At 48.7% G+C, this 22,892-nt stretch overlaps 3 protein-coding genes and 4 non-coding genes across 8 annotated transcripts in view; 2 read left to right on the top strand and 5 right to left on the bottom strand.

Moving 5' to 3' along the window:
• slbp2 (stem-loop binding protein 2) overlaps positions 1-634 on the bottom strand; it is a 5,423-nt gene extending 4,789 nt beyond the window's left edge. For both annotated transcript variants that reach the window (XM_064325356.1, XM_064325357.1), the window contains exons 1-2: positions 476-634; positions 41-175 (exon numbers count right to left, since the gene is read on the bottom strand). In XM_064325356.1, the coding sequence (XP_064181426.1) occupies positions 41-175; positions 476-522 (182 nt within the window). In that variant the 5' untranslated portion in view covers positions 523-634. The remainder of the gene's footprint in view (positions 1-40; positions 176-475) is intronic.
• A 1,823-nt stretch (positions 635-2,457) lies between these two features.
• Positions 2,458-2,530, bottom strand: trnav-cac (transfer RNA valine (anticodon CAC)). The gene has a single exon. It is a non-coding gene; the product is annotated as a tRNA-Val (tRNA).
• Positions 2,531-2,782: 252 nt separating this feature from the next.
• trnav-cac (transfer RNA valine (anticodon CAC)) lies at positions 2,783-2,855 on the bottom strand. The gene has a single exon. It is a non-coding gene; the product is annotated as a tRNA-Val (tRNA).
• A 278-nt stretch (positions 2,856-3,133) lies between these two features.
• Positions 3,134-3,206, bottom strand: trnav-aac (transfer RNA valine (anticodon AAC)). Its single transcript has one exon. It is a non-coding gene; the product is annotated as a tRNA-Val (tRNA).
• A 976-nt stretch (positions 3,207-4,182) lies between these two features.
• Positions 4,183-11,033, top strand: LOC135249793 (spermatogenesis-associated protein 24-like). The gene is made up of 6 exons (XM_064325354.1): positions 4,183-4,393; positions 5,036-5,089; positions 5,228-5,358; positions 5,438-5,508; positions 9,240-9,342; positions 9,601-11,033. Exons 1-6 carry the CDS (start codon positions 4,244-4,246, stop codon positions 9,671-9,673), a joined length of 582 nt encoding a protein of 193 aa, XP_064181424.1. The 5' UTR covers positions 4,183-4,243; the 3' UTR covers positions 9,674-11,033.
• trnav-cac (transfer RNA valine (anticodon CAC)) lies at positions 5,931-6,003 on the bottom strand. The gene has a single exon. It is a non-coding gene; the product is annotated as a tRNA-Val (tRNA).
• Positions 11,034-11,932: 899 nt separating the features above from the next.
• On the top strand, positions 11,933-22,398 carry si:ch73-43g23.1 (protein piccolo). The gene is made up of 2 exons (XM_064325353.1): positions 11,933-12,242; positions 13,222-22,398. The coding sequence occupies exon 2, from the start codon at positions 13,268-13,270 to the stop codon at positions 20,828-20,830; it is 7,563 nt and encodes a 2,520-aa protein (XP_064181423.1). The 5' UTR covers positions 11,933-12,242; positions 13,222-13,267; the 3' UTR covers positions 20,831-22,398.
• The last annotated feature ends 494 nt before the right edge of the window (positions 22,399-22,892 follow it).

Here is a 22,892-nt window from a genome sequence, read left to right as displayed (position 1 = left end):
AAAGCCCCCTGGTGCAGCAGGCCACAGACTCTGCTCTTACCTGACCAAACGGTCATACACAGAACTGCAACCTGGGAGGAGCCAGGGCTCCAGCCCATAAGAGTGATGACCCGGCGGTGTCAGAGGGCCCAGTGGGGGCTCACAGTGGCCTGGCCAAAGAGGCACCGACCATCCCCTGGAACAGTGGAACAGGCCCATAAACAAACGAACAAACTTAAAAAAAAAAAAAGTCTACCGCTGTTCATCACAAAACGGTAGATCAGCGAATCACATAAACGCCGATTATATGCCGCGCATCAACACAGCGCGCGCGACAGACGGTTTTATCCTTCTACACACAAATAATTTCATCCCGAATTTGAGGGCTGCAAACCGATTGATTTGGCAACATTGCTTTTCCATTTGAATGTTCGAAGTAGCTACACGGTATACAAAGTAATCGCAGGATATAACGAACGATGAAACGTTCACGAACCTCGCCTCCGACGGGCTGTGCAGCGCCGTGTCTACGCGTGTTGCCATGCTGTATCCAGCTGCGGTCAGTGAGAAAACACGCCATGTTTGCCAAGTCAGGTTTAAATTGGCGTCAGGTGTGATGACCTCCGCCCACCTGGCGGGTTAACTGGAGGAGCGCCGTGATCTCGCTCTAATTCCCGTTTTCCCACCCGGCTTTGTCTCTCTTAAAACATTCGTGTCTGAAATACACGTTGAAAAATGATTTATTTCTGATTACACGTTTAATTTACAGACAAAAAGACAAAGTAACAAAAATTGTTGAAATTATTTTACTACCAAACGCACAGCAAAATACAAGCAAAAAATAAAAACTATACTGTGAAACTTAAATGCAGACTGCAAAAGAGCACTGCAAAGTAATCAGGAACGCAAACCTTTTAAACCCAATAAAGAAAAGTTAACTTGAGAAGCGATTTCAGACAGTAGGAAAAATTTCCATAATACTTTCTTTACAACCAAATGTAATCAAGCAAATTTACGTGCGACTGTTTAAAACTGGTTTCCGCCCAGTTTCTAAAAGATAACCCTTGTGGCTTCTTTCAATTTTCCCCATTCATCCTCTATGGTAGTTCTGAACGCCACGAATTTTAATTATTTTTTGGCACACATTGATACTGTGGTGTTGTTCCTATGTGACTGAAAAACGCCGTCTTAACAGTACAAATGTGAGGGCCGTCTGGATAATGTGTAGAGTATGAAAGCACTCGCCTACCACCGCAGAAACCCGGGTTAAATCCCCGGCAGCGGTACTTCCGGCTTGGTCAGACGTTCCTACGAACACAATATTGGCAGTGTCCGCGGGTGGGAAGCCGGCTCCTGATCGTTGCATTAGCGACTCCTACTGGTTGGTCGGGGCGCCAGGACTGTGATACACACGGGGAATTGGTATAACGACCAAATTGGGGAGAAAATGGCACAAAAAAAAATTCATATGTGAAATGACTGCGAATAACTTTTTTCTGACTTGGCATGGTACCTATGTTTCGGTAAGTCTTGTCCCTACAATTATTTCACTACTAACATGTTCCTATATGATATTGATGTCGTCGTGATGTTGTGACAATGTTTTCAGCTATAGTTATATTTTTTCCCATTTGAATTCATTATGTTCTTTATGTCCCGATTGTTAGCCTGTTAGCATTTTAAGTGGGAATATTACAAGTAAATGGGACAGTGTGTCTATACATGTGCATGTTTGTGTCTTATTACCTCAGCGAGTATTAACTTCAAATCTGATCAAAATTTATTTATATTGTGCATTTCGCAAACCACTGTCACAATACGCTTCCCAGACAACCCTCAAAACCCCAACAGGAGCAAGCCTAAAGAACCAGTTGCAAGGAAAAACTCCCTGTAGCAGACAGGAAGAAACCTGGGAAGGAACCAGGCTCATGGGGGAACCTATCCTCCTCTGGTTGGCTCAGGGTGTAAGTATGTGGCCAACACAGTCAGTCAGTCACACATTGGTCAAATTAGTGGGCAGCTAGGTGACAATCCTGAGGTGTCGGCTCAGATGATGGGCGGGGCCGGGTGGCGATGGAGGGGTACGGCAGGCAACGGCGGATTATGGAGCCGGCCAAATAACTGCACCGAGTAAAACCAGGACACCCCCAAATCTGGAACGTGGACTGAAGTAAAAAGGGCTGTCCCTGGTTTTACTCGGTGCAGTTATTTGGCTCACTCCTGTAGACCCCTTCTGTGAAAGTGAAATTCCAGCGAGATTCCAGCCCCTGTTAATAGCTGCCTCGTAATTATTCACGCCCCAGCAGCATGGAGTGACTTTAAACGGTGCGGTGTTCTCACTGAGTATACCAACAACAGTGTTCGCCGGTGGTTCTCAATCCTGAAGTTCTTTCTTCTCACTGGGTATACTGCGAGTTTAAGAGTGAGGGTGTGTGTGAGTGTGCATGAGCATGGGCATGCTACAGAAGGTTAAAAATGTGTTTCCGCCCGGTTTCCAACCGGGGACCTTTCGCGTGTGAGGCGAACGTGATAACCACTACACTACAGAAACCTCGATAACAGTGCTTACACGGTCCTGGCAGTGATAAGTGGGCCTCAAGGTAAGCAGTGAAAACCAGTATGACCAGTATGTTCGGGTGTCCACATACTTTTGGCCATGTAGTGTAATAGCTCCCTCCTACCCATGCACTACGTCACCTGATTTCACTAATAACTGCACCTCAGGTGGTCCATGCTTTGAGTTAACAGCTGCAGACCCTACACCCCACAGGACTTGGAGTTAAGAGGGCTGAGACGAAAAGTGTGTTTCCGCCCGGTTTCGAACCGGGGACCTTTCGCGTGTGAGGCGAACGTGATAACCACTACACTACGGAAACCTTGATGCTCTATGGTATCACTCAAGGGTCCCCAGGTCCTGACTAGAAAGTTCAATTTTATCAGCTCACCTAGAAGTAAAATGATTTTGCATTCTATGATGGTTTCTATACAAATAAAACAACCAGCACGTCCGAGTATAATCACAGCATACCAAATAAGTCAAGCTCATCCAATCAATATGAGACAGTACTGCATTATTTCAGTAAATACCCACAGAGACTGCAGCCCACACAAGACCTGGGAGTTAAATAGCCCTGATTAAGGGCGTTGAAAAGTGTGTTTCCGCCCGGTTTCGAACCGGGGACCTTTCGCGTGTTAGGCGAACGTGATAACCACTACACTACGGAAACCGTGCCATGCTTCAAGTGCCCCCTTCTGGGCTGGTCAATCTGGCACCTACAATACATCCAACATCCTATCAGCTTGCCTGGTGGTAAAATGAGTTTGTGTTCTACGACTAAGTTGTCTTTTTATGTGAATAAAATATCCGGCTTACCAGTGTACTTCCTGGGTGCTGTATGGGGGTAATCATCCAGGCCAGGACATCCCCTCCTAGGGTATTTACTGCATTCTGAATGAGTGAAGATCGTCCAATCGACATGAGCCGATTGCAGCACTCCAACTCAACCACCTGTCAATCAAGCAGGCCCGTGTAGCACACTAGCAAGGGTACCGAAAGAAACAGAACTTATGTATGTAAATTATGAATATCACAAGGTCGCAGGCTGTTATCAATTCATTTTTTTCTATAAGAGTAAAAGTGAAATTAAAAACATGGCAGGCATTTTATGTTTTAGAAAAATGAGAAAATATTTAATTTAGACAAGCATACAGCAAGATGAAGAGTATATCACTGCAGAAATCATAGAGTCCCTGAACAGTCTGAATGCAATGAAAACAGTGGTAGTCGACTTAGCTGGGTCATTCACTGTAGCTAACTACATTTTCTATTGTTCTATACCTTGATTATGTACAGAATTATTTTTAAATGGCACAATGTAGTGGAATAAAAAACTTTTTAACATGAAAAATTAAGGACATCAAGTATAATCAAGTTATAGGACGATACATAATGTATCGTCCTATAAACAATGCTCAGGTCAGAACTGAAAGATCCAGCCAAAAGGCATTGCTAAAATTAATGCAAAATTGTATATTAAAAAATCAAAGGTAAATTCTTAGAATGGATGCTGGACCTGACAGGCACATTATGCCCGTTAGCGATACGGGCCCTGATTGGCCACATCATTCCGCGGTTTGGTGAATTAGCCAGCTCTGGTTGGTTAAAGAAAACGATTAGTGGTAGATTTTTGGTCTTGGAAAAGGACTTGATTGGACTTTACTAAATCGCAGAGAGAAACCGTTGTTTTGGAGCGCTGCGAACCTAATGTTCACTTCGCTTCGTGTACTGGGGGTTTTGGTTTTATTCGACCATAAAATGCAGCGAGATTCGACGAACACAAGTGGGGTGGTTTTTCAACAACTACAGGATGTAATTCGGATACAGCAGCAAGTTATTTTGAGTTTGAATGAGAAAGTAAGCAACAGTATATTGGCTGGCTAACGGTCAGCTAGCCAGTATCGCTATCGATACATTAACTGAGGGAGTTCACTTACTTTAAGTCAGTTCACTCTGCTGTAAATTAGGCTAGCTAGACGTTAGCTGTAGATAACGTTGTCCTAAAATGTCTTCTTACCGTGAATAATCCATGACTTATTAACGTTCGTGTTTAGATTTTACATTCTGCACAGGTGTGACTGCAAGCGAGCAATACTTGCGTTGTGCCGTTTTTGGACTCCCGCCCATTCACGCAGAAGCGCACGTCCAGCTACACGCTGTAGCAAAACAAAATAAAGCAAAAAAAAAAGTGGGCATCGTTCATTAAGCATAGTGTGTAGCTTGACATGCGCATTTGCGTGAAGTGGTCGAAAAGCGGAACAACACCAGCATTGCTTGTGTCGAAAGTACTGCGAAGATTATGGTTAGATTCGCTCTCAATCACATATGTCCACGATGTAAACAAGTCAGAGGTTCTTCACGGTAAGGAAATTTTACGACATTGTGACCCGACACACTTTTGTGACTAATGTCCCAGTAAACAGTATAAATGTGTGTCTTCACACACATTGTTTTGCTTTGTGTAGTTGTGTCTTGTAATGTAATGTAATGTGCCTTCAGAACAAAGGTGTGGTGCCATCTGACAAATATGAAAGGATTGTTTCGGAACTAAAGGTAAGTTAAGGTGTAACGTTGACTGTTAATTATCTTCCTTTCTTCTATATGAATCACATAAACAAGCAATACCCAAAAATAATTGTGATTAAGCCAGTAGCTAACTGTGTGTGTGTGTGTGTGTGTGATTTCCCTCAGGAAGAAAGACATCAGCATAAAAAGACAAGCGAGCGTCTGTCCCAGGAATCGGAAAAACTAAGTTTTGCCATTGGAGAAATACAAATTCTCACCCAAAAACTGGAAAGGGAGAAGGAGACATTTGAAAAGGCGTAAGGATAGCTGTACTGGAGAATTTATGTATATGAATTTATTTTACGTACTGAAACCAAGCAATGCCACTTCCAACAGGCTTCGCAGTGAGAAGACAAAAGCAGGGAAGGAGTTGGCTAAAAACAACAAGTTGAATACAAAGTGTGCTCGTGAGTGCTGTCTTCGTCTGTTTTTGTCTCAATATGAGTATCATTTTATTTTTCATTTTTAAAATTCTTTTTTTATTTTGTTTAATGTTTTAAGTCTACTTGCTTGCACTAGTAGAAAATGGGCATTCAAATCTCTTAAGAATAATAACCTGCATAAAATCTATATGAAACACTAGGTGGGGCAATGACTCTATAAACAGGTCTTTCTTCAGCGCAAACAGGGAATGACTAGCAAGGACATTTGCTTCACTTAGGAGTGTTGTGCGGTAGGGGCAGCTGAGCTGAAAATTGAGGAGGCAGACAACTTGCCCTTGAGTTACAGTTGTTTCACTAATAACTGTACTTCAAGTGGTGAAGTGGTTAACACCTGCAGACACTACACCCCACAGGGCTTGGAGTTAAGAGGGCTGAGACGAAAAGTGTGTTTCCGCCCGGTTTCGAACCGGGGACCTTTCGCGTGTGAGGCGAACGTGATAACCACTACACTACGGAAACCTTGATGTTCTAAAGTCTCGCTCTAGAGTCCCGAGCTCCTGACTGCCAGCCTTGTGGTCCTGTGTCTGGTTAGAGTTTTTCATTAATCTGACTGCTACAATAAAGTATAATCCCATCAGCTCACCGATTAGTAAAAAGATTTTGCTTTCTACGATGAAGGTTTCTATATGAATAAAACAGCCGGCCCAGAACAGCCCACCCGAGGGTATTCACAGCATGCCGAATAAGTCAAGCTCATCTAATCAATACGAGAGAGTACTGCGTTGTTTGAGTAAATACCAGGTGCAGACATTGCACCCCACAGACCCCTGGGAATAGTCCTGATAAAGAGTGTGAAGGTTAAAAAGTGTGTTTCCGCCCGGTCTCGAACCGGGGACCTTTCGCGCGGGAGCCGTGGATAGTTACGCTTAACTTCCCTTAACTTTTACCGTTCGTTCTCAACGGTAGTTCTTAACACTACGGATGTAATATATTTTCGGCCGCGCGTATTTTTTCGCGGCGCTGTTCCGTCCCGGATGCAGGAAGACCGTTTTCGTCTCTGCCTTTACCTTTCCCCATTCATTCTCAACGGTCGTTCTTAACGTTGCCGTCCTGAATGAATGAATGACAGCGTATAGACAAATAAATTCGAATATTAAATAAGGCGTTTTGCGGTTATTTTGTGGTACCTACGCTTCGGTAAGTCTTAATAAATTTATTACAAACAGGTTCCTGTTTTATATTGATGTCATCGAGGTATTCTGTCATTATTTCAGCTAAAAGACCAGTAGTTTCATTTTTCCTATTTGACTTCATTATTGGGTTTCACGTCCCGTTTGTTGGCTTGTCCGTGCATAATAACACTTTTAAGTGAGAATATCGCAGGTAAATGGGACATGTGTACATGTGCACGTTTGTGTCTCAGTACACCAGCTATTATTTCCATGGCCCTGCAATCATATTAGGGTTTAGTTTACAATATGTTTCATTTCCCCCTCACTATATTATTGCTGGTATCATCATCATTATTGGTATTGCCCCCTTTACATGTGCCTTGTGTAACACGTCACGGTCTAGACATACATTTTTTAAATTATTACTTATTACACTATTGTTGTCAAGGCAATAAGTAATGCCATCTCTAATTGTTCATTGTCAGTACTGTCATTCAGCCATCTTAACAAACGCTTTCCTATCTATATGTTTCTATACTTACCATTATTATTATTAGTCAGTTTAACTATTCAATATAGAACAGGACACAGTACAAATATTGCTGCCTCCACCTTCAGACAATACAGAATTTGTGTAATGCAATTCATATTAACTACCCCTCCCACCCTATCCCCTGGATTGACAGCGCACAAAAAAGGGAGATCAGTGGAAAATCATTATAATAACAATAATAATTTTCATGTTGAGAATTTGATAATACTGGGTGATAGAGCTACACAAGGCTGTGTATCAAAATGGCAAAACATAAGGTCAAGGGCATAAAGAACCTACCATTTATACAGCATCATGATGTACAGTTCCCATGAAAATATAAACCCTCCCCAAATTTTACTGTCCAGGTCTCTGTTTTAGAGTTAATGTTATTTCACTATAGCGAGAATTCTTTGGTCATCAACTGTATAGGTCCACCTTGGCCTACCAGGCCCTTTGTGATTACTGAGCTCACCAGTGCTCTCGTTCTTAATGATGTTGCAAGCGGTTGACTTTGGTAAGCTTAAGGTTTGGCCAATGTCTCTGACTGTTTTTTCATATATCCCAGCCACATAATGGCTTCCTTCCATTGGCATACCTTATAATTGTACTGAAGAAGCAATTGAACACACCTGACTAATCAGAAACACACGTGAAACCATTTGTCCTGAACATTATGGCACCCTGAAAATACGTATGTACATCCCCAATTCTAAAAAAGTCGAGACGGTAAATTAAATGCAAATAAAACAGAAAGCAGTAATTTTTAAATTTGCTTTGACTTGAAAAATATTGCCCAAATTTAATAAGCGTTATTAAAAGAAAAGGTGATGTTACAAAGTGGTAAACACTCGACTGTCCCAGCTTTTTTGGAGCGTGTTGCAGTCAACAGATTTGAAATGAGTGTACATTTTCAAAAAACAATTAAATTCACAAGGTAAAACATCAAATAATGTGCTGTTGTAGTGTTTTAAATACAGTACAGGGTAAATAAAATTTACAATATTTAACATTATCACTCCCTTTTGTTTTTATTAGCATTTTCCATACTGTCTCAGCTTTTTTGGAATTGGGGTTGTATGTATGTATAGAGAGCGCTGTTATTTCTACAGGGTGAAATCAAAATGTATTAAAATAATCTTTCATAAGAGCTGAGAGCTGATAGCTGCACTTTAACCACATGTGAATTGTTTGATTACACATCTAAAAGGATGAAGTACAGAACCAAGTAAAGAAAATAAGGCTTTGTCCCTAACGTTATGGAGCTCACTGTATATAAAAATATAATTTCTGCTTCAGAAGTGGCCCATGAAGTACTTGGCAAAAGCAGACCAATGCCAGTGCTTCTCTTAACACCCGAGCTCCGAGGAGCTTCTGGAGACCCAGCAGCCGCGGCAGCATGTGACTGCAGGGAGACCGACTGCATGTGTGCACCTTGTTGTCACCTTGCAGCCTCGGTAAATCCACCTGCTCCAGTCCCAGCCCCAATCCCGTTTCATGCTTGTGCATATCAACCCTGCTAATAGTGTTGTGAAGGAAAATACAAATATAGCTTTACATTTATACTTGGCTCTTTATGTGTTTATTAAGAATTGTAATATGTAATGTTGTAATCCTATTTGTACTGTTGCAATAATTGATCCGATGTAAATACTTTGATAACTTTATATGTATTGATTTGGCAGAAAAGATTTCCTGATCCTCTCCATAATAAAATGGAGGTGGAGAACAAATATCACGTTAATATCAAACCTAAAAAAAGAAGAAGCGTTAACCGAGACACTTCTGTGAAGAACGAATCGATTACGAACGATTATTTATTTGCCCAAGGGTGGATTCGAACCCTCGTTTCCGTGGGACGGCGTTACACCTATACACGGCTGGCCCCCGCGTGTTAGGCGAACGTGATAACCACTACACTACGGAAACTGTACTGGAAACTGCACCATGGGTAGTGATTGTGAAGAGCTACCCCCCTCATCACTTTGAAGCACTCTGAGTGCGAGAAAAGTGCTATATAAATGCCTGTTATCTCTCTCTCTCTCTGAAAGGTATTAAGTCTATTATTCTAAAGCGTGAGGACATTCTTAATGAAAAAGAGAATCAAATCAACGAGCTGCACAGCAAGCTGGAGAAGCAGAAAATTTCCCTGAGGTGAGATTCGTGACCGTCTGTCTCGCTAGATTTGTATCTTATTGGCGGTGTTTTGACGGGCTGTCATGGGTTTGTCCTGCACAGATCTGTGCTCAAAATGGCGGGGTAGTCTGACAGGCTGTCGCGGGTTTGTCCTGCGCAGATCTGCGCTCAAAATGGCGGGGTAGTCTGACGGGCTGTCGCGGGTTTGTCCTGCGCAGATCTGTGCTCAAAATGGCGGGGTAGTCTGACGGGCTGTCGCGGGTTTGTCCTGCGCAGGGCCCGGCTGACGGACCTGGAGATCCAGAGGCAGCAGGAGGAGTACATGGCCCGGGTCCTGCAGAGGAGCTGAGCGGAGGGCACGCCCACCCGCAGCTCACCCCGCCAAACCGCTACGGACCGGCCACACCGTAGGCAATGGGACCCGGCCGGAACCAAAACAGACACCGTCGCTATAGCAACACTGCCCGCACTGGGGACAGAAGAACACAGAAGACATTGCCCACTTAGGGACGGCAGTACTGCAGATGTGAAGCAATTTGGACCACTGTGGGATATATTTAGGCATACAGTATAACAGTACTGAAGAATCAGGGGGACAGCAGAGGTTTAAGTGTTAATGATTGCATGCTGTGCATTGTTGATGTGCGTCCATGCTGGTTTTTTTTTTAAGAATAATAAAATGAAGTGAAAAAATCCTGCTGTTTTATTCATGCAGCAGGACTCTCTTTGACATTGATTAAAAAAGCCGTCCAAACACTGGAACAGAGCCTTAACAGATACTAGACCATGGGGCCCATCCACACACTGGAACTGAACCTTAACAGATATCAGACCATAGCCGCTTTTCCACCGCATGGTACCGGCTCAACTCGACTCAACTCGCTTTTGGTACCAGGTAATTCGTTTCCCACTGCAGATAATATCCCCGTCAATGTGGCTGGTTGTCATTAGCGACGCCGCATGAAACACGTTGCTCTGACCAATCAGTGGTCTGCAGTGTTTTCACGTCACCTTTTGGTATCGCCTCAGCTCGCTTGGAGCTTCAATGGAGGTGATACCAAAAAAGTAACAGGTACCAGGTACTATCCACAACTTTTGCCCGATGAAAAACCAGAAGAGTCGAGTCGAGTTGAGCCGGTACCATGTGGTGGAAAAGCGACTCTTGGGTCCGATCCACAGAGCCTTAGCAGATACCAGACCCTGGGGCTCAACCACACACTGAAACAGATATAGCAGGACAAGTTAACCAGTCCCCTTGCTGTAGGACCTTCATACCGGGACCTTGGTGTTTATGGCTCCTCCTCTACCTCTTTAACTTGACTGGGAAAGATAAGTGACCCAGGAAAGTTACCAGCGCGGCCTCCATCAGCATGTGCCTTTCCGTGGTGAAATGGCTTCAAAAGCGCAGGGAAGGGCCAGGTGTGTGCAGTCTGCTGTGTCCTTACAGTAAGGTTGCGAGAGGACTTATTGTGGACTGTTTTTGAGCGCTCTTATGCATGGTAGGCACAGCCTTCTGGCTTTTTTTTTCTTGACGTATGAGGGCATAGTTTTCACGGGGCGCGGCAGCTCGGGGGCGGGTTCGAACGTGTCGCATTGACTGCTGGAAGCGAAATGTGGCCGCTCTCCTCCTGTAATCCACTCAGGCCTATCCGGGGAGCTGGGAATTCTTTCCTTCTGAGTGTGCTGCTGCTTCAGTAACGTTGTGGGCAAGGGGGGGGGCGGGCGGGCGGGCCGGGGGGGGGGAACTGAAGGACAGTCGCAGTAGAGATTTATCGGTATGTACTGTAAGACGCCTACTGTAACCCATGCTGTTGGCCTCTGGTTGACAGTTCCAGGAGCTACGTGCACATGAAACGGCTCCTCCTCCGGGCTTGTGAAGCGATAGCAGGTGGCGTGTGTCACTTCAGGTGGTGGGCGATGCCAAGGCAACCTGCCCTGGGTAACCAGGCAACCTGCACGGACCCAAGCACCTTGACTGGGGGAGCGCTCTCCATCCCTGGCACTGGCGGCAGTGGCAGGTGCCACCTGCAGCGGCCAGCGCTCTGCCCGTAACCCGAAAAGACTCCCCTGTCACCCCAGGACACAACCTTTAACTCCGCAGATATGGAATCAATCTTGGATTCCAAAATGGCGGAGCCTTCTATGAACTGTGCCTGAAGTATGCGTGATGAAACGTTATACAGACTTATGTAACCAAGGCGTTTTTCCTCACTGGCGTTTTTCTCAAAACCTCTGCTGGCCTGTGCGAGGAGGTCCGCTGGTTCACAAATTCGACGTTGACCCAAACCACCCCGGAGCGGTCATCTGAAGGGACACATCCCAGAATGCATCCCCGAGCAGGGTGGCCATTTTACACCCATCCCCTCCCCTCCCCTCGCTGCCTGGACAGTCCCTGGCGCCCGAGCGCTATCTCTTGGCGATAGCTCGCAGAGCTATACTTAGCGAGCCCTGTGACCTCTCTGGCCCTGGGGTGTCGGATTCCACCAGCGTGCTCCATCAAGGCTGGATCAGCACCTGCTGCTAACTATAACTCCTGATCTAAGACTCCCCCCCCCCCACTTCCACCCCCCCGCCCGCCCGCCCGGCGCTGCCAAACCACAGGAGCAGCTAAAATAATCCAGGTCATCATCCCCTCATCCCGCTGCAGCCTAAAGGGTGGAGGGAGCGCCATGTGCTCCTCTTCTCTGCACACTCCTCTCTCTCTCTCCCTCCCTCTCTCTCTCCCTCTCTCTCTCTCTCCTTTTTCCGAGGCGGTGTGGCAGCACAAGTCTCCTAACGCAGTAAGACTGTAGCCTGCACTGGTGCCGCCCTCGCAGCCCCGGAGGAGGATCTGGACGTTGCCGGGTGCCGTTGCAGGACTAGGGGGGTTAACTGTACCCTCTGGAGGGTCTGTCCCACAGGCGTGCCTGCTCTCGAAGGTACAGTAGCTCCCGTTCTCTCTCGCTTTAAAGTTACAGACCTCACTCTCGCATAGCAGGCATTCTCACTCACTGGGGACTGGTGTCTGGAGATGAGACCATGTGGACCAGTTAGGCACAGTATTCCATATTAACATCACATCGCAATGTCGCATATGTGCACATATATAAATATATATATAAATATAAGCTTGTACTTCTTTACATTGTGTTTAAGTATAGAAATGAGACAGATGACATCAGGTCATGATCAGAATTCAGTTAATTAATAATGTGCCAAATATCAGTTTCCATATAAACTGGAGAACTGGCACAAAATGAAACTCATGGACAGCCAAATGAAATCGTACAAAGTATTCTAGAAGGCCATCATATATATCTCAGTGTTATAATTGGAAATTTGACATCAACCCACAGAGGTGCAGTATTTTAAGCAGGGCATGGATAAGATGTGTGAAAGGCATTCAAATGGCGCCTTATTATGAACGCCTGCATTATTCTTTACAATCAAGGAAGTTATCTTTTACTGAATATACTTTTAAACTTTTAAAAACCATTTTTAGATAAAACAACCTCATTTTTTATCATGTCCGATTATAATGTGAATAAAAACAATAGTAATATTATTATTTTAATCACATACCAATGTGCGTAATTATTTCATAGCTCACTGAACATGTTAATCTGCTGTGCATACTGGGTTTCTCGTCTCGCGTAATTCTGAGAAATTGCTCTTTTATTTAGGTCCTCCTTGGTTTCTGACCTTTTTTTTGGCATGTTATGATTTGAAAATATACTTATATTATTGATTATATTTATTATTTCCACTTGTTAATTACATAGGTTTGACCTGTGTGTGATGCGTTTGGATGGCACTGGCACAGGTGACTGTGGTGAATATTATAGGCTCCCAGAACATCATGTGCACGTAAGGTAGACCTCTGATTGGCGCAACCTGACATTTTCTGTCTCCTGATAGGCTACTTGTAGGGGAAGCTGTGGCCCAGTGAGGCTGCAGCAGGGAGATGGAGAGCTTGTCCATGGATGACGACAGGCTGTCCTTCCTCCGCTCCACGCCGTTCAGCTTCAGTCTGTACAACAGGGACGGCCCCAACCGCGTGGAGATCTTCGACATCACCCGCATCCCCACCTGCCGCAGCGCCATCTCCGAGACCACCTGCCTCTGCGACATTTTCGGGGACGACTGCGAGTCGCCCACCCTCTCCAGCAGCCCCCCGACCGGGTCGCTCGCCAAAGTAGAGGAAGACAAGTTTGCACGGGCAGACGACTCCCCCAACGATTCCCCCGGGTCCTACCACACGGCTAACGGCTCAGAGCAGCTGAGCGACTCCAGCGACACGTTCGAAGATTCTAAAGACGTCCTCTCCCCTGTACCTCCACCGACTGCCTCCTTACCTGAAGCCAGGGGTGCGTCACCCTTGTCCAAATCCAATGGCCTATCCCCTGACCCCCAGACCACGCCCCCCTCAGCTCAATCCAAGGGAACTGCCTCCTCACCAAGGAGTGTAGCCCCCTTGTCTCTCTCACCTGAACCCAGGAGTGCTAACATCTCACCCAAACATAGGACTACTGCCAGCCCTCATACCCCAAGCATTAAATTCCCTTCACTTGAAGCCAGCTGTTCAGGTCTGTCATCTGAACACAGGAGCATCGACATCTCTCCTAAATCTGAAGCAACTGCCACCCCTTACAAGCATAGGAGCACAGCCCCCTCACCTGCACCCAGGGACACCGATGTCTTTTATGAGGCAACAGATACTACCCCCACTCCTGAAGACTGGGATGTACGGCACACAACTGAACCCAGAGGCACAGAGCCCAGGATTACTGCCATCCCACCTGAACCCAGATCTATATCGCCAGAACTACAACACAGGGTTAAACCCTCCAGACCAGAACCTAGCGTTGCATCCTTACAAACAGAATATAAGCCTAGCTCCCTAGAACTGGAACTCAGAGCTGAAATCCCTGACTCAGAACCTAGAAATACTTCTCCCAAGCCAGAACCCAGGGCTCTATCTGCAGAACCAGAACCCAGGGCTACATTCTCAGAACCAGGCCCCAGGGCCATATCCCCAGAAATAAAACCAAGAACTACATCCCCCAAACAAGAACTCAGTGCTGCATCCACAGAACCAGAATCCAGGGTTGTATCCTCCAAATTAGAACCTAGTGTTACATCCTTAGAACCAGAGCCAAGAGATAAATCCCCAGTAATAAAACCCAGGGCTATATTCCCCTTAAAGGAACTGAGTGCTATACTGCCAGAACCGGAACCTAGTGCTACGTCCCCAGAACCAGAATTTAGGACTCAATTTCCAGAACCAAAATCTAGTGATACATCCCCAGAACCAGAACCTAGTACTACATCCCCAGAACCAGAATTTAGGACGCTATCTCCAGAACCAGAACCTAGTGCTACATCTCCACAGCAAGAATGTTGTGCTGCATCACCAGAACCAGAATTTCAGACTCAATTTCCAGAATTAGAACCTAGTGCTATATCCTCAGAACCAGAATTTAGGACTCCATCCCCAGAATCAAAACCTAGTGCTACATCCCCAGAACCAGACTTTAAGGCTCCATATCCAGAAGCAGAACTTAGTGCTGCATCCCCAGAACCAGAATTTAGGACTCCATCTCCAGAACAAGAACCTAGTGCTACATCCCCAGAACCAGAATTTAGGACTCCATCTCCAGAACAAGAACCTAGTGCTACATACCCAGAACCAGAATGTAGGACTCCATCTCCAGAACAAGAACCCAGTGCCACATACCCAGAACCAGAATTTAGGACTCAATATCCAGAACCAGAACCTAGTGCTACATCCCCAGAACCAGAATTTAGGACTCCATCTCCAGAACCAGAACCTAGTGCTACATCTACAGAACCAGAACCTAGTGCTACATCTACAGAACCAGAACCTAGTGCCACATCCTCAGAACCAGAATTTAGGACTCCATCTCCAGAACCAGAACCTAGTGCTACATCTACAGAACCAGAACCTAGTGCCACATCCTCAGAACCAGAATTTAGGACTAAATCTCCAGAATCAGAATCTAGTGCTACATCTTCTAAATCTGAACCAAGATCTACTTACCCAGAACTGAACACTATCTGTCCATCACCTGAAGGCACAATCTCTGCCAGTTCCCCCAAACCCAGGGGCCTTGTGGTCTCCCTTAAACCCAATGCTACTTTCTCCTCAGCCGAATCCATAGAAACAGTTCTATTACGGGAAACAACAATAACTGCCCACACAGCTGAATCCAAGGCTAGCAGCCCTACACAAGAACCTAGGATAAAAGATCCCTCGCATGAACCTAGACAAACTAACCCTTCTCTGGAGATGAGAAGCACCAATCTCTCTCTTGAATCTAAGACTGCCACCCATGGATTAGAAACCTGGTGCTCCACTGCCTCACCTGAACCCCCAAGCACAGTTAACTCACGTGAACAACGGAATTCAGAGATCTCATCTGAACCCAGGCGCCCCACTATATCTGCAGAGTGCAAAAATCCAGAATTATTTAAACTTACAGGCCATGCCGCTGAACATTCAGGAACCGCTGCGGTGTTGGAACTTGGAGATCGGGATCAATTGCTTAAACCTACAACAGAACCCACAGACACAAGCTGCCCACCCAAGCCCTGCGAAAGAGAGGAGGGAAGGATGACTGCTGTCCTGGCCAACAGCAATGCTGGTGAGGGGCTTCAGTCTGCACAGCCCCTGTTCGCCTCAGAAACGGTCTCAATCAGACCCCCTGGGAACCGAAAGAGCGAGGCGGGCCCGTCAGAAGAGACTGCCGCAGAGGGCCCAGGACTGATCAGCGCACCACGGGAGCCGGGAGTTTCCACATCTGGGGAAAGCCCCACTGTGCAACCCAGGCAGGGGGACAACAGCCAGCCTCACAGGGACAAGGGGCAGAGGGAGGGGGGAGAGGAGGAGGAGGAGGAGCATAAAATAGAGGAGCGGGGAGCAGATGAGGGGGAGGGCAGCCGGGAAAAGGCCAGTTACGAAGAGCAACAGGTTGAGCTGTCATTCAGTGCCAGGAATAGAAGAGCGCCTGTGAGCCCCAGCTCGGCACCCACATGCAGGCAGCTCCGGACGGGAATGCCAGCTGGTTGTTATTCAGACTGTCTGCTCGTCACCCAGCAGCAACAGCAGCAAAACCCGCTCAGAACTCTCAGCTCACAGAAGGAGAACCAGGCTCGCGCCAGGAAGCCTCGACCGATTCCTCGGCCCACCAGAAGCAGCGCTAGCCAGCGCCCTGCCCCCGAATACTCCAGTGAAACCTCCAGCATGGGCAGCGAGTTGGATGAAGCCGATGACGAGGTGAAGTGGTTCACAGACCAGGCCTTCAGAAGCCTTTCCAGTCCTCAGGCAGACTACCTGGACGTGTATAACTCCAGCCACAGGTCTTCCACAAATGTATCGCAGCTCTCCACGGAGGACAGCCCTGGAGCCACTGCTTGGTCGGCGTACGCGGACCTGCAGGGCTCCATTCGCCACGATGGCGACAATCTCCCCCACCAGCCACCCGCGGGCCTCGCCCCGGACAGACTGGACGCGACCAGGCGCTTTGAGATGGGGAGCTTCGAATGCGTGGACGTGGCACTGGAGAGCCGGGAGGACGTGCGAAGAGGGAAGAGGACGGTGCCGAAGAGGCAGATCCAGCTGAAGAGGCGGGACACCAGCGAATCACAGGTCAGCGAGAATGATGAAGCGGCCACCGATGCTGCCAATGAGGCAGCGCCAGGCCAGAGGCATTCAAGGGACGCGCTGCTGCGCCAGCACAGCACGCCAGCCGCCGTCCACGAGGAGTCCTGCAAGGAAGTCAAACCCGAACCAGGCGACAGGAAGCAGAAACTCCAGAAGTCCCTCTCCTTGGATGAGACATCTAGCAAAACAAAAACGGCCTCCTGCCTGATCAAGAGCGTCCTCTCCAAGAAGATGCAGCACAACCAGACTCTCGCCATCTCCCAGCCGTCTCTCCAGAGCGGGGACTCCAGCTCCGCCGTGGGGAAGAATGCGTCACCTGAAAGCTCGCACTCGGTCACAGAGACCCCCAAAATGGAGGGGTCAAACCTGAGCAGCGAGCTCCCCTCAGACTGCAGCCTTTCAGAAGAAGACCTCCCACTCCAGGTGGAATCTGCCCCACAGAGCAGCTCAGTGAAACAGCACAGGAGCTTTGACCCCAAACCACAGCCAAAACCTTTGGGCAGATATGGCTACAGTCCACTCCAGAGTGGCGCAAGCAGTCTAGAGTTTCAGAAGAACAACACCGGGAAGCAGGGTATGAGATCTGAACTGGTCATCCCGTTCGAAAGTCCAAAGACAGAGAAACGGAGTGGCAGAGAGATGTGGAAGCAGAGCAGCAGGGAGACAGAGAAACAGAGCAACAAAGAAATGGATAAACAGCGTGGCAGTGTGTGGAAACAGGGCAACGGAGGTGTAGAGAAACAGAGAGGCAGAGATTGGGTAAAACTGCCGAGCGACGAGAACCTGTGTGAGAAGCACTCGGGTGACTCAGCAAATGCCGTCTCCGGGAACACAGGCGCCGCTGCTACCCGAGCTCCCGGCGCTCCGGGCGGAATGACAAACAGAAACCAGGAATGCTACACCACCAGGTCGGAAAACTATAAACAACAGAGCGCCAGGAGCACGTTCATGTCCAAAACGCCAGAAATAATGCTCAAGCCTTGCACCGCCAGGGAGAAGAAAAAGAGTTCCCTGACGATGGACTGCCTCTCCGGTGACTCGGCGCCCAAACAGGAAGAGAGTCGCGTGGCCCCCTCGCCCGGGCGACTGCCGGAAAAAGAAACACACGAGCGTGAGACGGAGAGCAAGACAGGAGACCGCCCAGAGAATGGGGAGGCGTTTGAGAAGAACAGACCCAGAGCCCCCGTCCACAAGGTGAGGGACGTGAGGAAGCTGGTGAAGAACACTTACAATCTGTCATTTAAGGCCACTGCAGTGCCGGCGCAGGACAGCGCCCCCTGGGCCGAGGTGGTGGAAAAGCCCCCACCCATGCAGATTGAGTACGTCAGCCGGAAGGTAGAGGGGCTGGCAACCGGCCGACCAGGTGAGAGGCAAGCAGAGGGGGAGAAAGCACAGGTACCTGTGCAGGTCCATTCACAGGAACCTACACAGGTGTCTGCACAGGTGCATCCACAGGTACCTGTGCAGGTGCATTCACAGGAACCGACACAGGTGTCTGCACAGGTGCATCCACAGGGTCCGCCACAGGTATCAGCACAAGTGCAGCCGCAGGTACCTGTGCAGATGCCTCCACAGAAGGTCACACAAACCGCCTCCCTTCACATCACTCCTAGGGGCCGTTTGTCCGAAGCTGGAGCTGCCGCACCGGACACTGCAGCCACAGAAGCTAACACTTCAGGCGTGTCAGAACCAGCCAGCCGCACAGAGAAAGTGCCTGGGGGTGGCACTCGTCACCCTAAGCTGGGCAGCACCCCCAAACTCCCCAGTAAGGACAGGGAAGTGTCCACGCTGATGTTCCTGCAGAATGGGCTTCCGGAGGGCGGGCTTGAACCCGGAGCACTGCCCCCTCTCGCCCTGACCGCCACCAGCTGCAGTCGCTCCGTCTCCATGCTCCTGAAGGAGAAGGGCTTCCAGGCTGATATCGGAGTCTGCGACGCCCCGGCCGACGACCCTAACGCTACCGAAAAACACGTCAACACGCTGGAGGTGCCCCTGCAGACCTGCTCCGCAGAGGGGGCCTCATCTGAGCCCTCGGACCCTGTCCCGCCTCCTGCACGCTCCTCCCCTTCTGCCCCCACCCCATTGATGGACCCTAAGGAGGAACGCCACCCTAGGAACCCCACCCCTCCTCAGCTCAGGGAGATGGATCTCGAGAGGACAAGTCTGAAACCCAGAGAGAACAACACAGGGGCCCAGGACCCAACACCCAGTTCGCCACAAACACCAGCAGCAACATCCAGTGACAGACCCCGGCTGACACACGTGAAAACAGTGTCCACCTGCACAAGAAAACCAGCACCAGCAGCGGCAGGATCCCCAACATCCAGCTGCAAGCAACAGTCGGCATCTGCAGCAGCACAACTCCACAGCAGCGACACGCAAACGTCAGCGCCGCTTGCAGCATCCAGCAAGGAGAATCAACCTGCGTTGTCGGCAATCTCCAGCTGCAAACAAAAACCTCCTTTGACCAGCAGCCCAGAGCAGCCGAATTTAACGCACAGCGACGCCCAGGAGCAGGTAGCGTTAGTTTCGTCCTGCAGCTCGTCCTGCAGCCAATCTTCAGTGTCCACCGCATCTCAATCCCCGAGCTGCTCACAGCAGTCAACGATCAGCATAACGTCCACCAAGCGAATCGAGAGTAGCAACCTACGCTATTACGCCTCGGACGACCCCCCAAGCTACGATGAAAGGGAGAGCTTCAGCCCACTGCTGCTGACGGACTTGTACTCCAGGAAACCGAACCGGTACCACCCACCCGTCCAGGCTCCACCCTGTTCCTGTGCAGCGGACGGCGTCCCCTGCCCTGGACCCCCTGACATCACACCCCTCGTGCCTGGGCCCTCAACTGCCCAGGCTCCGCCCTCACACACCCAAGCCCCGCCCTCTCTTGCTGCTCCGCCCCCAGCTCGCCACCACCATCAGCGATCAGACGGCCGCTCTCTGAGCTACAAGCCGGGCTCCCCCAAGGGTGCTCCGCCAAGCCTCGCCCAGGCCCCCCCCCACCCGTTTCAGCCTCTTCACCACCCGCCTCCCGGCCTGCCAGCCTGCCCCCCCCTACTGCCGCAGCCCCGCCCCGAAAACAGCAGGCAGCCCCCCCCAGGCCAGCAGGCGGACAGGCGGCCGGGGCAGCAGCGCTCCCCCCAGCATCCAGCTTCGCTGTCGGGCAGCAGCACCTACTCCAGCCACTCCACCCACTCGCCGGGCGTGCCCCCCCTGGAGGTGAGGCCGCAGTACCTGTGCACCCCCCCGGGGTTTGTGTCCCCTTACGGCTCAGAGTACGGCGGCGAGGGCGGCGGGGGCGGCGGCATGCTGTACCCCGAGGGCGGGGGCGGCCTGGGGTACGGGCAGAGCCCTCGACGGGTGCTGCTGGACCCCGAAACGGGGAAGTACTTCTACATCGAGGTGCCCATGCAGCCGCTGCGCAAGATGCTGTTCGACCCCGAGACGGGGCAGTACGTGGAGGTGCTGATCCCGCAGCAGACGCTGTCCCACTCCGGCCTGTATCCCCCCGTCGCCGCCCCCTACCCCTCCATGCACAACCCGGGGATGTACGCGCCGCAGTACCTGCCCTACTCCGTGCCCCCCCACTCCCAGCCCCCGTCCCCCCGCCACGCCGAGGCCCCGCCCCCGCAAGGGCTGCACCAGAGCAACGGGGGGTTCGGGACCCCCAGCAACCGGAGCCCCAAAACGGAGCCCCAAAACCACCCGCCGCTGGATCAGGGCTACCTGGAGAGCATGTACTACATTCCCACCGGGATGACCGCCAGTCCGAACCCCGCCCCTCCGGAATTCTATCAGAAGCTGCCCCCCAGCCTGCCGAACTCGGGGGGCAAAAGGTCCTGAATGAAGAAAAGGGCCAGGTGTGTGAGTCAGCCGATCCGTATTTCTGAAACTTTTAGGAAGTTCACATTGGGCCTGAAGGGAGGGTCTGGGTTTTTTTTTCTGGGTGATTCTCTCCAAGCGTATGATCACTGTGTCTTCATGAACATTCTGTGCTTTGATTAAATCTCTCCGCAAGAGAGGTAAAATCCACATTCACCTGTCCGGCTTGACAAGAAAGCAGAAAAACTAGCGAAAGGACAGTGTTGGAGGATGCTTCCTTTTTTGAGACAAGGCCACTAACTGCAGTGAAAATATGAACACTTCCTGTATGGAGACGATGTGCACACTTCTTGTGCGGTGAAGATGCGAGCACTTTTTTGTATGTTGGATATGTGGGCACTTCCTGTACAGAGAAGATGCGGATACTTCCTGTATGTTAGAAATGTGGGCACTTCCGGAAAAGTGGAAATAGTCAGGGCTTCATGTTCAAAGACAGAACAGTCTCATTCGCATTTGCATGGCTAGCTAAACTCGCCTCTCTTCTGCTCAATTCAGGGGCCTGACCATCATTGCTTTCTCAACCCCTTCTCTTTATTTCTCTTGCTTTGATTGCCTTTTATTGAATTAATGTTTAACAATAACTTGAGTGAAGAATACATGCTCAGGCTCACCTTGTGAGCTGAACAGTCCGCTTGTCTATGCACACGTTCGTAAAGTGAACGGGCTTAAACCTTTTTAAAACTCTGCTCTTGCACTGAAAGTTAGCTTTGTTGCTGCATTTTTTGTGTTTATTTTCACGGTGCTAATTGTTAGTCACCCAGACAGGGTCAACCACAGGGATTTTGGAGGATGTAGTCAGGGGTCTGAAACAAACTTATATTATATCACCCGATCTACCTTCTGCCTTTTCCTCCCAAAGATTCAACACATGGCACCTCTGGAAATGTTTTTGGTAACTTTGTTATTCCCTGCTCTTGCTCTTGTAAATGATGGCAGGGGGTTTGCGCGTACAGCGAAAATGTCGTTTGTAAGAAGCGTGTCCTTTCATGAAACAGCGCTGCGACAGTACTTTAACAATGACATCATGACTGTAATGACATCCCGTTAACAATACAGCGATAAAGCAGCTAATCACGCCCTCTGATCTCTGAGTCTGCAGAGGAGAGCTGACTATGATCAGGTTTCCGGGGCGTTTGGATCTGATGTAAATAAGAGCGTAGACTTGTAGAGCACCAACTGCCCAAGTGCTTACACTGGTTGCCGCGGTGATGGAGGCACTGAGCATGCTCAAGGGAGCGCCACAGGTTTCCATAGGAACCATCTCACACCTCAGTCTCCTCACCTTGCAGCATCGCAGCTTTAACACCTGCGCAGTGGGTCTACCTGTCACACCTGATCCCCTTTCAGGCGGGAGCGTTTGTCCATCGCTGGAAGGGCTGTTCAATATTTATCACTGGTTAAAATTAATGAATTAATTCATATGCAAATGAAATGCAGTTTTTCCCCCCAGTGCTTCAGAATTGCATGCGACTTTTGTACACTAACGACAAAGACCTTACTTAGCCTTAATAAAGATGGTATATTTCTCATCCAGCTGTTTCATTTCATCTTTTAAAATGTTTTTTTTTTTTTTAATGAGGAGATGCAGGCAGTAAAAACAGACTTTAAGTACATGTCAGCCAAGTGTCTGAAATCTGACTTTTTGAAGTCAAGAGTGCAATATGCTTTTTTTAAAAGAAGTTCCATTGTAGAAAAAGAAGTAACAGCCACATACACACAGTTCATTTGACGGTCTTGTGCATGCCATTGCGTAGGGAACTGGAGTTCAAACTACAAAACTGCAGGTTCAGCTCACAGCTGATGCACTCCTCTATCGCCCCCTAGGGACAGGAACTCAACCCACAGCGCTTCTATAAATATCCAGCCATGCTAATGTTAAATGTAAAAATGTAATCTGTCTAAGTTGCTCTGCAAAATGAATTAATGCAATCATATCGTTGTGTTCGCTTGTCCAGGTGGCAAAACAAAGCTTGTGTGTATAATATATTATGATATATAATATGTGTAAAATATATTTTCTTTA

The sequence above is a fragment of the Anguilla rostrata genome, chromosome 3 (genome assembly GCF_018555375.3).
Source record: "Anguilla rostrata isolate EN2019 chromosome 3, ASM1855537v3, whole genome shotgun sequence".
NCBI lineage: Eukaryota > Metazoa > Chordata > Actinopteri > Anguilliformes > Anguillidae > Anguilla > Anguilla rostrata.
The sequence above is the reverse complement of the archived record's forward strand: the minus strand, read 5'-3'. Positions and strand labels throughout refer to the sequence as shown.

Coding starts and splice junctions, on each gene's coding strand:
- LOC135249793 (XM_064325354.1), top strand. CDS start 4,244: ATGTTCACTTCGCTTCGTGTACTGGGGGTTTTGGTTTTATTCGACCAT. Junction 4,394..5,035: donor TTTTGAGTTTGAATGAGAAA/GTAAGCAACAGT, acceptor ATGTGCCTTCAG/AACAAAGGTGTGGTGCCATC. Junction 5,090..5,227: donor GGATTGTTTCGGAACTAAAG/GTAAGTTAAGGT, acceptor GATTTCCCTCAG/GAAGAAAGACATCAGCATAA.
- si:ch73-43g23.1 (XM_064325353.1), top strand. CDS start 13,268: ATGGAGAGCTTGTCCATGGATGACGACAGGCTGTCCTTCCTCCGCTCC.